The sequence below is a fragment of the Triplophysa rosa genome, linkage group LG14, assembly GCF_024868665.1.
Source record: "Triplophysa rosa linkage group LG14, Trosa_1v2, whole genome shotgun sequence".
Lineage (NCBI taxonomy): Eukaryota > Metazoa > Chordata > Actinopteri > Cypriniformes > Nemacheilidae > Triplophysa > Triplophysa rosa.
Genome location: NC_079903.1, coordinates 19335313 through 19349679, shown reverse-complemented (window position 1 = coordinate 19349679; position 14367 = coordinate 19335313). Strand labels below are relative to the sequence as shown.

At 39.8% G+C, this 14367-nt stretch overlaps 1 protein-coding gene across 2 annotated transcripts in view; it reads right to left on the bottom strand.

Annotated features, from left to right (window-relative positions):
• The window catches only part of tiam1b (TIAM Rac1 associated GEF 1b), a 58054-nt gene that overhangs the window by 9945 nt on the left and 33742 nt on the right, over nucleotides 1-14367 (bottom strand). For both annotated transcript variants that reach the window (XM_057351235.1, XM_057351236.1), the window contains exons 8-16: nucleotides 13904-14089; nucleotides 12690-12836; nucleotides 12485-12559; nucleotides 11134-11304; nucleotides 10700-10804; nucleotides 9494-9575; nucleotides 9321-9407; nucleotides 6735-6947; nucleotides 6514-6614 (exon numbers count right to left, since the gene is read on the bottom strand). In XM_057351235.1, the coding sequence (XP_057207218.1) occupies nucleotides 6514-6614; nucleotides 6735-6947; nucleotides 9321-9407; nucleotides 9494-9575; nucleotides 10700-10804; nucleotides 11134-11304; nucleotides 12485-12559; nucleotides 12690-12836; nucleotides 13904-14089 (1167 nt within the window). The remainder of the gene's footprint in view (nucleotides 1-6513; nucleotides 6615-6734; nucleotides 6948-9320; nucleotides 9408-9493; nucleotides 9576-10699; nucleotides 10805-11133; nucleotides 11305-12484; nucleotides 12560-12689; nucleotides 12837-13903; nucleotides 14090-14367) is intronic.

Here is a 14367-nt window from a genome sequence, read left to right as displayed (position 1 = left end):
TACACATTTATTCATCGGGTGGCTTTTCACTCAACAGCAAAAATGATATTTAATTATATTTGATTAAGAATATGAATGGGCTGCAGCATCTTTAATAACGCTTCAAATAAAACAAACAAAAATATGATTATTTTTCTGTCACAGACACGGGTGTGATTCGTACAGCTTCTGACATATTTGTGGTATTCCACAATAACTTGCACACCCTTTAAAATGAATGACCAAAGTCGGAAAATCAGCCTCACGCTGTGTCTCTGTCTTTATGTAGTGCAAACAAATGAATCCATTTCTCCATCGCAAACACAAAAAGGCTTCACGTGTCAGTTTAGTCATTAGCTGAAAACACTGTCAGCTGTCACAACCACAGCGAATCAAAAACAATTCAGAGAGCATATTATTTTATATTATTATTATTATTATTTTATATATATTATTATTTTCATATTACATTTTCACTGTTTCACTCTTCAGCATCTCCTCAAACAGCACAGAGAGAGAAAAGTACAGTCTGTCTTCATCTCTTAACGGAGAGAGAGGGGGAGAAAGAGAGAGACGGAGAAAGAGGGTCAGGAAGAGAGAGAGAAGCCCTTTCCTGTAGCCCTGTTTCTTCCACATCCACCAACGCAAAGTCAGAAACGGAAGAGTCGGAAAAGATTATTAAAAGAGGAAGCTCAAGCCTACTGCACACTCGCACAAACACACACACACACGCACACACACACCATACTACAAAACCATACAAACAGTATTACATTCACTATGTAGTGAACAAGTCACCGGTTTAACTGCATCGTCTAAATACATATGTGTCAGATTTTATCACGGCAGATAGTCCGAATGAAATCAAGCAAACATTTACTCTCACTTACTTCTGTTTACTAAGCATTAGCACTTTGTGTTTCTGTGCAAACACTGCATTGTCGTACTGATACTGCGACCTGTTTGAAAGCCCAGTTCTCTCAGGAAGTGACCTCATCAGACATCCGTCACTTATTTTGGCTCTTAAGAATGACTGCGTTCTTTTTAGGCTGACGCAGTTCTGTTTTTGTAAATATGTGAAAACCGCCTTCCATGTGCATGTAAGAGAGAGAGAGAGCCTCGCTAGTTCTCGAAGTGCCCACGCAAGGACGCACAAAAGATGAATTACAATGTTTCTCTCTGCGCCCTTGAGTCTTATAGCACCCTACACAATATCATAAAGTAGATTTACTGCTGGGAAAATGCCAATGTCACTGTCCTGAGAAAGGAAACATACGGTGATGATGATGTCATTATTACAGGAGCTCATCCCCAGGGTTCCATATTTGACCAAATGTTAAATGTGATCAACTTTGTGAGAGCTGTTGCGTGTGTGATCTGATGTTACATTTTGACCTGGTGTGACCCGAGATACTTTTAGACCACTTTAGCAATTGCACGGCAACGCCCTGGCAACCACCCACAACACTCTAGCAACGGGACAGAAGTGCAATGAAAGCATTCAGAAGACCTAAGTAACTGCAAAGCACCATGGCAACAAACATTTTTTGGAACCGGATAGCAGGGTGTGTAAAGCAGAGCAAAAACTGGACAGCCCTTAGCAACCGCCCACAACACCTTAGCAACATGACACGTTGTGTGTGTTCATGTTTCAATGTTAGCAAACATTTACCCTGCTTCCAGAAGAACTTGAGTGCTACAGTGGTGTTATGGATTTTTTAATTGATTTTATTTTAACATGAGTGCTGCATACTGTGAAAAGTCAAACACCCTCATGCTGCACAACACCTGCAAGGCACAAACACTGCACAGCAAACACACATTTGCACATTAAACAACACACTCCACAGCACAAACACATTGCACAATAAAAGCACAATAACACACTGTTCAGCAAAAAAATACTGCACAGCACAAACACACTGCACAATAAAGGCACAACACAACAAAACCACATTCATTATAACATTGCACAGAACAAACAAACACACTGCACAATAAAACCACATAAACACACAACAGAGCAAAACATTCTGCACAACACAACAAAACCACATCATCAAACTGCACAACACAAACACATAGACACACTGCACTGCACAAACACATAGACACACTGCACTGCACAAACACACTGCACAACACAAACACATAGACACACTGCACTGCACAAACACACTGCACAACACAAACACATAGACACATTGCACAAACACAATGCACAACACAAACACATAGACACATTGCACAAACTCACTGCACAGCACAACACAAACACACTGCACTGCACAACACAAACACATAGACACACTGCACAACACAAACACATAGACACACTGCACAACAAAACCACACTGACACAGTTCACCGCAGAAACACATTAACACTCAGCACACACATCCTGCAGGAAATCTGAAACTCCAGTTAACTTCCTTCAACACAACGTAAACATCCTTGCAACAAGGAAACATAAACACACAAAAAGATTTCATCCGGTCCAACTAGTCTATAAAAAAGAATTTACCTCAACAACAACAACAAAAAACAAGCAGCAACACACAAAAGTTCCATAGTACAGTCATGATACAGTAAATCATTGTACCCCAAAGGTACATCACAGAACACAATGATGTGGTGCATGTCCAAAACACCACAGTAACAGTCCAATTCAGTTTGACTTCTATAGCGCTTCTGTACAGCAGCTCCAAAGAAAACATTAATACCGCAAAAAATATATTTTTATGCAATTTATTGCTTCATAGTAAAACAGCATGAAAAGCAGCACAGAAAACAGCTAAAAAGAGTTCATGAACACAGAATACACATGAAAAAAAGAGGAGCTCTCACCAGGTGCAGGAGATCATAGATGGAGTCAGAAGAGCGTTTGCTGTGTCTATTACGCTTGAGTACAGACATGACTGACCCGGGATCAGCAGAAACAGACACACTGACGCTCACACGGCGACCGTCACTGCCGCTGGATCAGTTACAAGAAACGCCTCAGAAATCACAGACTCACCACTGCAGAACCCCAAAACATCCCTCCGCTTATGACAGACAGAGCAAACAGAACAGAGAGAGAGAGAGAGAAAGAGAGGGGAAATAAGAATCCAGCAGCCCTCTCTCTCTCTCTCTCGCTCGCCCACCTCCTCTCTGTTCTTCTATTGCTCCGTATTCACCCTCCCATTCTGGTTGGACACCATCTCATTTCTCTCTCTCTCTCTTCCTGGCACACTGAACCAAACTTGAGTTATGTTGCTTAACACTAGTACAGATCACTACAGATGAAAGGACAGATGGAGAGAGAGAGAGAGAGAGAGAGAGAGAGAGAGAGGATTCTCCATTCCAAGGTTGTATCTGAACAAGCTGGGCGAGTTCTTGCACAGCCCCTTTTGGGCATTGTTGGATTTACTTGCCGCTAGCTAGCAACACCATGGTTATGGGTTCAAATCCAAGATAATAACACGCATTGAAATGCACAACTAGACAATAAGTGAACAGCTAATCACGATCTATATAGTTAACGCTAATGCCCTTAACACACATGAACGCACAGCATGTCACCTTCTGTTAAAGCGTAAACCACCAGCTGTCTGAGAGAGAGAGTAACATGCCCAACAAGAGCCGCGCTGAAGATTTAACTGGCTAAATCCACCGCTGAACGATTTCAACATCAAAGACGTCTCGTGATATAACAATCACACACCGCAGGCTGCTAATGTGCGGATCAGAGCGCAGAAAGGACTAATTTGATGGCATTTTTTTTTCACTGACAGTAACAAATTATCTGTGCACTCTATAGGCCGTCACAGAATAATAACAATCCAGACACTGTCTGCTAATGTACCACAGAAAAAATATTCTCACGACGTCCAAGTAAAAAGCGTTAACAGCTACTTAAAGCTACAATCTGTAATTTATTTGGTTAAATAAACAAAACACAAGTACATAAAGAATCAATGTTGAAAACTTAGTATAGTAAGGTTCTGAGAATGATTTTTAATTCCAGCTGTCGGGTATGACAAAACTATTTTGTAAAAATATATCAAAATATGTCAAGTAACCTGTGATTTTGTTTCAAACAGAGAAAGCAACATGAAAGAAAAAGTTACAGAGCTTACAAAAACACGCCAATTAAGTCACAATCACAAATTATGAAGTATTGAGCCTTGGTGCGGTGGTTAGCACCTGACACATTGAGCTGTGGTTCGATCCCATCTTCTCTCTATTCCTTAAAGGGATAGTTCACCCAAAAAATCTGTATGACTTTCATTTTTCCGCAGAACACAAAAGAAGATATTTTGAAGAATGTTTGTAACCGGCCTCCATTGACTTGCATTGGTTTTGTGTCCGTACAATAGAAGTGAATGGAAACATTCTTCAAAATATCTTCATTGGTGCTCTGCAGAAGAAAGAAAGTCATACAAGAGGGTGAGTAAATGCAGACAACATTTTCTTTGGGTGAACTATGCCTTTAAGAATACCACCAACAACCACAAATCAAATGTGAAAATAACGAGCACAAAAATGTCCAAATATATATGCGGCAAGATTGTTTCACTATCTTACGAATCTTACATCAGCATAATATTCATATACTGCATTCAGAGCACACACCAACCTGTCTACTGTAGTAAATTCAACAGTACAGCTCATATCAGGTCATGACAGAGAAAACGCTTTACATTTCATACTGTCGTATGAAACAAACGTATATATAAAGCTGATTATAGACGATTCAAAGGGACAACATAAACAAACGTTACTGCACATGCGCGCGTTCGTGGACTGCCCTTAACTTCCCGTACACATTCACAAACAATAGAGTGCCTGTAGATTATTTCTGATAACAAACAAAAGAAACCAAGAATATCCGTTACTTTGCTAAACTTGTCTCTCCAGTATTTTGAATTTATGTACCATATGGTTTGTTTTGAAAAATGCCTATTTTTACATGAAATGCTGCAGCATTTATTGTAAATAGTTTATCAATGTGGGTCATTCTCTTTTTTAAATTTGTGTGCCCTCATAATCTTTAGTTAAAATCTGAAAATGCACTTCCTTCCTGTAATGACTATCCATCACAAATGATGTATGTTAGACGGCTTGAGCGGAGCATCCGCTAACTCCTCCCCTACAACTGTCAGTCTGCTGCCAGTTCCATTTCAAAATGCAACGGCTGTTTTATACGTCCAATCAAATCTCAGAGAAAGCCGAAAGCCACTATTTTTCTCATTAGAAATTCCATTTCACTCAGAAGGAGTGAAAATACGGAAGTAAAAACGGCCGCAACTTCCGGTTCACGGGGACTTTAATGCAACCAAACTGCAGGACACATTTAATAAAATGAACATACAACAAAATTCAACAAATTGTTTATTTAATACAATTATAATACAACAAAATAATAATTTAAATTAATATTAACGTAAAATAAATCAAATATAAATAGTTACATTAGACACTAGCCAAACACAAACCGGAAGTTAACTGCAGTCCCGGTGCGCGCGTCTGATGAAACGGTCTATAGATTCCTTTGCATCTCTTTCCTAACATCTCCGGCACATTCTCCTGCTTAATAACTGTCAGACAGAAGCTGCGACACAGAGAGACAGACACGGGTCTGTGCTTGTCACAAGAAATCGTCTGGTGATACCCAGAGACCTGCTGAATCTCCACTGACCCTACAGATCTTCAACCGGCATGCGACTGATATTCAACCGACATCCTTTAACTTCAAAACACAGAACTTGTTGAGATTGGCTGGGAGAATCTTTTAAATTATAAATGATATTTTTACAGTAAAAATCTTCAAGTTAAAATCTAGAAAGTCCATTAGATGAACAGTTAACTCTTGCGACAGGTTTCCGAAAATAGATTCTGAATGTAAATATGTCGTGGTGAATCCGATTGGTTCCGCCATCTCTACGCATCCATCAACACGTCCAGTCAATGAAACGCTGTGACTGCGTCCTGCACACTTTAAGATGCTGAAAAACAAGTACACATACTCACACGATACATCCAGATTTGACCCCTGTCACTATCTTCTGAGACCCAGAGACCATCTGCCTCCTCAAGGACTCATAATAAAGCAATTAGAATGCAAACGGAAATCAAACGACCTTTGTTTCATTGGAATCTGTATTAACACAAGCTAATTATATCCAACCCTCCACCACAAGACCCCCGCAACCATACAGATTACAGATACACTGAAGTTCATTATCACAGAGAGACGAAAAGAGATGGAGGCAAACAGACAGACAGACAGACAGAAAGGTCAAGACAAATATAATAACCCGATTAAAGTGTAAATGTCCCTCGGTTTAAAAACAGCACAGATGACAGATGGCGAAGTATTTCTGCAGCGTGAATCTTCGCTCAGAGTTCAGAGTTTGGAGGACCGCTGTACTCGATTCGGCGAGTGTGAACGAAGCCCACACAAATGCACAAAACTGTCCCAGCGTTACGGCTGAGCCCCTCGAGAAGTGAGAAACAGATCGCATATCCTGAAGCAGAGATGGCTTTTACCTTTCCATAGTCGTCGAACTCAGCGAAGAGCTCAGTGTCGTCCTCTAAACTATCTCCTGACGTCTCCACGATCAGACCAACGCTGTCGTCCAGAATCTCCTCTGTGGACACACAAACACAACCACAATGGTCAAACAGCAACTAGGTAAATATAGAACGAAAACCGAAAGAGTTGAAAGAATAACAAATAAAGAGAGATGAGGAGAAAAACCCAAACTGACCCTGACTCTGCGAGAAGATATCCGTGTAGAGGTTGTCCACGGCATCCGAGCGTCTCGGGGGAAGAAAGCAAAGCTGACGGCGGTCAACAGGGGGCAGCGTGTTGACGGTGAGAGAGAGCGAGACCTGGGCGAAGGCCACCTTCATGTCATTGAACGTCAGTGTGTGAGCGTCCTTTCTGTTCAACTGCAGAATCTCATCTCCTGCGTTCAGACCTGTGACCGATTCAATAAATATGGATATAATCCATGAATAATTAAACACTGTAATATTACTGTCAGAAATCCCTTGTAGCATGTAAATGTATGTCTGTGCAGTTGATAAAAATAATGTAAACCTAATGAAGTTGAATAAAGTACATATTGAACCGGAACAAAAGATTTTAGCTTTAGGTTTCATCTTAACAACATTATTGCACAAAACAAACAAACGTTATTGCACATGCGCACTTTTGTGACCCCAATTGAACTTCCGGTACAGTTACAAACAACGGCTCTCACTAAATCCTTAGTGTTTCGAGTCAGATCCGTGGGCGTGGCTTGTTGGTTTTGACTAAATCCTTGGTGTTTCAAGTCTTACGAAACCTTTACCCTAACCCACACCCTAACCATCTAAACTACCTATGATTGTTAAATTCGCCAAAAAAAAACACTGTTGCGTGATGACGTCAGACTCGAAACACCAAGGATTTAGTGAGAGCCACAAAACAACAGCGTCCCTGTTAGATTATTTCTGATAACAACCAATAGAAAGAAACCGAGAAGAACCTTGGTTACTTGGCTAAACTTGTCTCTCCAATATTTTGAATTTAGACTGCGGTACCAAGTTCAACCGCTAGATGTCAATGTACCATACGGTTTGTTTAAATACGACCGAACTACAGGACCCATTCAACAAATTGTTTATTTAATTAAATGAACATACAACAAAATTAAACAAATCGTTTATTTAACGCAATTACTATTAAGTAAACTAATAATACAAATTAATATTAACATGAATTAAATCAAATTTAAATAGTTATATTATTAGACACTAGCCAAACACAAACCAGAAGTTAACTAGGGTCAGGCGCGCACGCGTCCGATGAAACGGTCTATTCATGTCAAGTAGAATGATTTGTAAATGAGGTTTATTTCGACTAAAAATCTTCTGCATTGCACTAGCGGATGGACTAACGGAAATGCTCACGACCTGTCAACTGTCCTGCTGATGTAGATTTGATTTCCTCGCTCATAATTCCATGCATCTTCTATCTCTAAATAAAACCCAGTAAGAGCACTGGTTAAGTTGGTCACGATGTGAATAATGGCTCAATGCCCCTTCCCCGTTCTCGCTAATGTGACAGCCAGCAGCAAAATAAAACAGATGTAATATAACAAATTATAGTCTCTGGCTTTTTCCATTTCGTCTTGCCTCTTCCCCTCCGGCTCACGAGTTTGACCCAGTTCCCTGAGGCGACGTGAAATGTCAGCAATAAGCCAAAGTCAGATTTCATCCAGCAGCAGCGATCATCCAGACATCACTGGAGGGATGAAAATCGTTTTGCCACGTTGCCAAGAGTTCGGATGTGAACGTATGAAACGCAATAATCTGCCTTGATGATAATTAAAGAGACAGTTCACCGCAAAAAAAAAAAGAGGAAATTCTGTCATCATTTAGTCACTCGAGTCAGGTTGTTTCAAAATGACTTTATTTTATTTTTCTGGTGAGAATAAAAGGCATGCCGCATTTAGTTACCATATACTTTAGATTGCATTCTGCACACAATTAAAGTGAATGGTGACCGAGATTGACATTCACCTTTAAGGGGTTGTGCCAATATAGCGACATTTACAAAAGCCTTATGTTAAAATTGTGTTAATTTTCAACATATCTTAATATCGTAAATAATTCAGCAGTGGGTAAAATTTAACCTTAAGAGCAGCAATGGTTACATAATCTCTCTCTTTTTGTATTTTGAGGGTGAGTCAATCACAAAATAAAAAAATTGACGAACAGTATCTTTTATTTCTTAAAACAAAATCAGTAAATATTGCGATATTGTTATCGCAAATTATTTTCGGAGCAAAAATCATGTAGTGAAAATCTGCCATTGTGACAGCCCTAGTCACCATTCACTTTCATTGTGTGCACAAAAAGATTCAATCCCAAGTAAACGATGACTCAGGCTGTATGCCTAACATCTTTTTTATTTTATAAAGAGAGTTATGAGACCAAATAAAGCTTAGCCAATGACAGAACTAGCGATTTGCATTTTTAGGTGAACTGTCCCTTTAAGACTCGTTCCAAACAGTATGTACAACAGACCCTTTTTAAAAGGAGCCAAACAAATCCGTTTTCCGTGACATGTTCCCTTCAACAAGTCATGTTTCACGTACATCTCTCTAACTCGCTGTTTCTTTCTCATTTTTTAGTGTTTAGAAGGGTTGAGAAGAAATCTGTACAGAAGCCCCGTCGAGCCGACAATGTGTTACATAACATGAGGAGAACAGCACAGATATCACAGCGTTTACCGCACTGCTTCATTTCTAGAGAGGGAAAATGAGGAAGAGAGATAGAGAGGGAGGGAAAAACTGCTAATGAACCTTTAGCGAAAGCTAATCCTCCAGCTCTGACATCAGTGATGTAGAGCTGCTGTATACCGTCCTCTTCAACAACAGAGATAGAGAAACCTGAAAGAGAGAGAGGGGTTATTATAATCAGTGATCAAACCCATTGAGCAATTTCACCTCGCATCCTCAAAAAAAAAAAAACTCACCGTATCCAATCATACACGACTCATCTCGATCAAACTGGATCACCTTCCTGATCTTACAGCACAGCTCGATCTCCTTATACAGCTGTGAAAAGAGCGTAAGACATCATTAATATTCCACTAAAACACATCTTTGATATTTCACATTCAGAGAACTAGTATAAACACCAGGGACCCGTGCAGTCACGGACACACGCATGATGGTGTGAAGTGGTAAGGGTGAAAGAAAACAGGACGGTTTTATTGGCAGACAGGATCTTCTTCCTGTTTGATTTAGTGACTGTGACCGGAACATTTCTGAAACAATGAGACTCTAAACAGAAGCTTGAAATTCTGACGCATGATGTGATGAGGAAAAACTTTTAAAGGGTACAGTTTAGTTTCCCAGCTCACGTGACAACTAAGACGCTGTGTTTAGCACATGCAACCACTAGGCTATAGTTTTGGAGGCCCGTTCACACCAAGAACGATAACTTTAAAGCCCCAGTGAAATCAATTTGAAAGTTTTTTCCTTTTATTCAAAATTAGTTAGCCTTAAGGACGTCAATAAACTGATATGCTCCGACGCGCTGACAAAATTCCCATTTAGAAGATTTAAGCGTTCAAAACTGACAGTCTGGCACGTGCGCTCAAAAAAAAAAATGTTACGCTACACTTCAGCCTCTCGTCAAAGTTCTTGTCCAATCAAATCCGCTTTAGAATCCGAAGAGTCCCGCCCCCTTCACTATGAATAATATGCATAGTGCACAGACATGTATTATTATAAACACAAACTTTTATTCTGGATGCGATTAATCACGATTAATCGTTAAACAGCCCTGGCGCTAATGTAGTTATCCGAATAGTTGTTTTTATAATTATTATACGAACAGCCTTTAATATACTATGTGTCCCTCCCAAATCTCATTCACGCTTCTATAAATTCAAACCCGCTGTGTGATGATGTCAGGTTTGATACTGGCTCACATTTAAGAAAAAAGAATAATAAATCATTTGAATTTGAGTCTGTCACACAAGATTATCAAACGGCTTCATAAGCGTTGCATGTGGATATTATCATAAATTTGGGTAACTGTTCCTTTAAAAAAAGCATGTTACCAGAGTGAGACAAAAAATGGTGTTTGGATAGAGCTGACAGCCCAGCAGGATGAAATTCACGAGAGAAGATCTAAGCAGCGGGTGGGAGAGAGAATCCAGCTCCAAACCTACCAGATCATAAATATCCTCTTCAGGTTTAGGGATGTAGAACTGCACTTGATTCTCGATGAGAAACTTAAGCCACACGTAGTGTTTCGTGGGATCCAGTTGGTGAGCCTGGAGAGAGCGAGAGAGAGAGAGATGAAAGGAGGAGACCACACATTTCATGGATAAACCGCACTGCCAAGCTTTGTTTTTGGCCCAGATGGACAGACACGACAAATGCTGGACCTGAAATGGACCTAAAAGACCCAAATGCTGATATCAGACAGAATGCAGCATGTTTTTGGTGCAGTTCTGCAGCGTGATATGAGCAGATGAATGCAGCGAGGTCACGTGCTCCAGTCCTGAGGGATGCTTCACTTCAGCAGTGACCTTCAAACATCCACTGTGGCCTGAAGTGACCCTCTGAATTTAAAAACGACATGGCTAAATGCTGATGTTACCTTGCAGATGGTTTCGAGCATATCTAGAGCTGTTTCTCCGGGCTGGATGATGGCTAACACGGGCTGATCGTTTGGCAGACACACCCATGATGGAGTGAGGTGGTCTTTGGACCAGAGGTCCTGCTCCGTGCTGGGTCTTGGCAGTCCTTTCACTGGCGTCTTGGTTTCTTTCTGTAGGGTGAGAAATAAAGCACAGAGAAGCTGTGATGGAAGTCTTCAAGAGATGCATTAATCACATGATAACCTTCATCCCTTTATAAGAAGCCTTTAAACTATTTCTGCGGTACGCAAGTTTTGTGTATGCATGCAATAAATGGATAAATGTCTACATTTGTGAAAATGGACAGGCAGTATCCCACAATGCAATGCAATTGGCTTGACCTTTTATTTTCAGTGTGACGGATGATTCAAAAGCAACATTCATCACAATCATTCACTCATTATTTGATCAGATTTAGAATGAATAATATTGAGCATTCAAAACTTTTTATTTGCGAGATGGATTAATGTAGTGAGGTCATATGTGACCAAGTTTTTTCCAATTTATTTTAAGTCTTTTTTGTGATTTACTACATCAAATCATCCCGCATAATGTAAAGAACATTCTGTGAAAATATCATGTCAAAGATTGACATAAATGTTTATGAATGTTTGCGATGTATAGACGGTTTTAGCGGCAACAACATAAGCAAATGTTACGTGTCCCAAACTTAACTTGCGAGAGACCTTCCACAAAGAACCTATATTTGTCGAGTAGTTTTATTGTAATATACAATTTATACATAATAAAATAAGAATATAAATTAAATCTAAAATAATTGTTTATATTATTACCAAACACAGACCGGAAGTTAACTTCGGGCCAGGCACGTGCATCCGATGAAACAGTCTATTTATCACAGAACAAATACAAATGTGCGTATTGTATCTCAAAACCTCATATAATCTACAGCAATAAACATACATTCAATATTTTCATCATTTTATGGCTATGACCACTTTTGATGCTCCTAATCTCATATTTAGATTTTAAGACTAATGCATACTATTTAAAAAATATACAGTATGTTTATGGATTATGAAGTATGCTTGTATTTTATTTCAATAGGTAACACAGGTCATGATTCTAGCAAATCTGTGTCTCAGGTTCAAATAAGAGCATTGATTTTTAACATCAGGGTTTCAATCTGTGACTGACAGACTGGTGGATTATAGTACAGATCCATTTATCTTCACCATTCAATCCCATCTGACAGACTGAACCATTACAAATTTACCAGTGCACCAACTCCTACACCAACCTACGCCAGAACATCAGCCCAGAGCACATGAGAGACAGACAGACACTTACTGTTGATTCTCTGGCAGATCCTTCAAACAGACCTTCTAAAGGGCTTTTAACTGGGTCTTCACCTTCTGCAAAAACCTGTTTAGAAAAAGCATCTTTACTTTAGAGCGGACCCAACAATCTAACAACAAACGCTTTAAAAGACTCCGTTTTCGTACAGCTAACCTGACAAACCAAAAACTTAAGCGTGTGTGTGTGTGTGGTTTACCTGGGTAATAGTAGGGTGTGCTTTGCTCTTTCTTTTGGAGTGGGTGTCTAAGCCCCACAGTGACGAGAAGCGACTCTTTCGTTTGCTGGTGGAACGTGACATCGCATGCGTCCTTCGCCTCACGCCGGTCTCAGTGCGAGCCGCCACCTTCAAACACACAAGACACGTGACAAATCCATCATCTCCTTATTGTTTCACAATGCAAACTAAATTAATTCTTTTAAAAAAACATATCTATGTAAAAAGAAAAAATGATATCAAAAAGTTAAGCAATTTTGCATCATTCAATTTAGCCTATTCATCTTGTTTTAAGGTTGTTTAATAATACTAAAATACTGCTAAAGATATTTTTATGCATGTCTGTAACAAACGCTGAAGGACGAGTTGCACACTACTTAGGTTTACTACTGAGAGTCTGAACAGTGAAAATAGTCATACTTGTCTTAGTAAGCAACACTAATATGCATATTCATTCATAAACGCACAAACAAATACACAAAAATATCCGGCTTCCGGTGGCCTCTTGTGTCTGGATGAATTGAAGTTTCTAGCTGAGCTCTTTTCTGTGTGATTCAAATGTTCTACACGCTTGTTGTACTGAACGCACTGTGGCGTTTCTGGGTCACCTGATGGCAAAAAAGAGCTCTGGTCCCATCAAAAAACAATTCTGAACAGAGCTCTTATTCCTAAAGAACAGTATGCAGGGCCAACGGCACTTCAACTGGATTCGACACTCATCCTCTCTCTCTCTCTCTCCTCCCAATGTGAATACTGAAGAGCATCTCTACGCCCTCTATCCAAAAATTCATACAAGCTGCAAAGACGAAAATAAAATCTGTATCTCAATGTCATCCATCTCCTACACAAACCAGCAGAGCTGGAGGAGAATCTGAGGATGAGGATTGATTAACTGTGGCCCACATCCAAGAGAAAATACACTGGCCAAAAACCGCACAGTCTTTTTCTGCCACAAACCATTACCACATACAAACAACACTGACGGCTGAGAGGAAACCAGGTTATCACATAAGCATTCTGGGTAAAAATAGAGCGATATCGATGCTCGATAAAGAAAATCTTATAAATTACTCTCAAATTTTTTTAATGAATTCATAGATATCAAATCTCTAAAAATGGTCTAGTGCAACCATTAAACAAAAATACCGCAAATATAAAAAAAACTGAAATGAAATAAACCAATGTGAAATAGTTACCAGAGCATGAAAGGATGAGACGGAGAAGATGCCCAGTCGTCCCATGGCCAGTTTGGTTGGACGAGAGGCGAAAGCCAGCAAGCGTTTGGGGTTGGGAAGCTCGCCGCCCTGCAGGCTGGACAGGTAACAGCGGAATCGGAATAAATCCATGTGGAACTGCTCTAAATTCTGCTCCCAGAGGAAAATCTGTAAGGACGAGAGAAACGGTTTACAGCAGGTTAAGAAGCATTTCAGAATTCGCAAAAATCTTAAATTTCTTCTGCTGAAGATCCATCAAACATACTTTGGGAAGCAAATAAGAAAATGTTCAGTCTAATCTATTGCACAAGTTTGTCACAGATGCAAAGTTTTATGCAAATTAAATGCCATTTTCAAATAGCTGGAATCTTCCGTGCCTGCTTGATGTGTTCGTCTAGCAAAATGGTGTTTTGGGGCAACGAAGCGGGTTTATTCCCTTCGGCGTC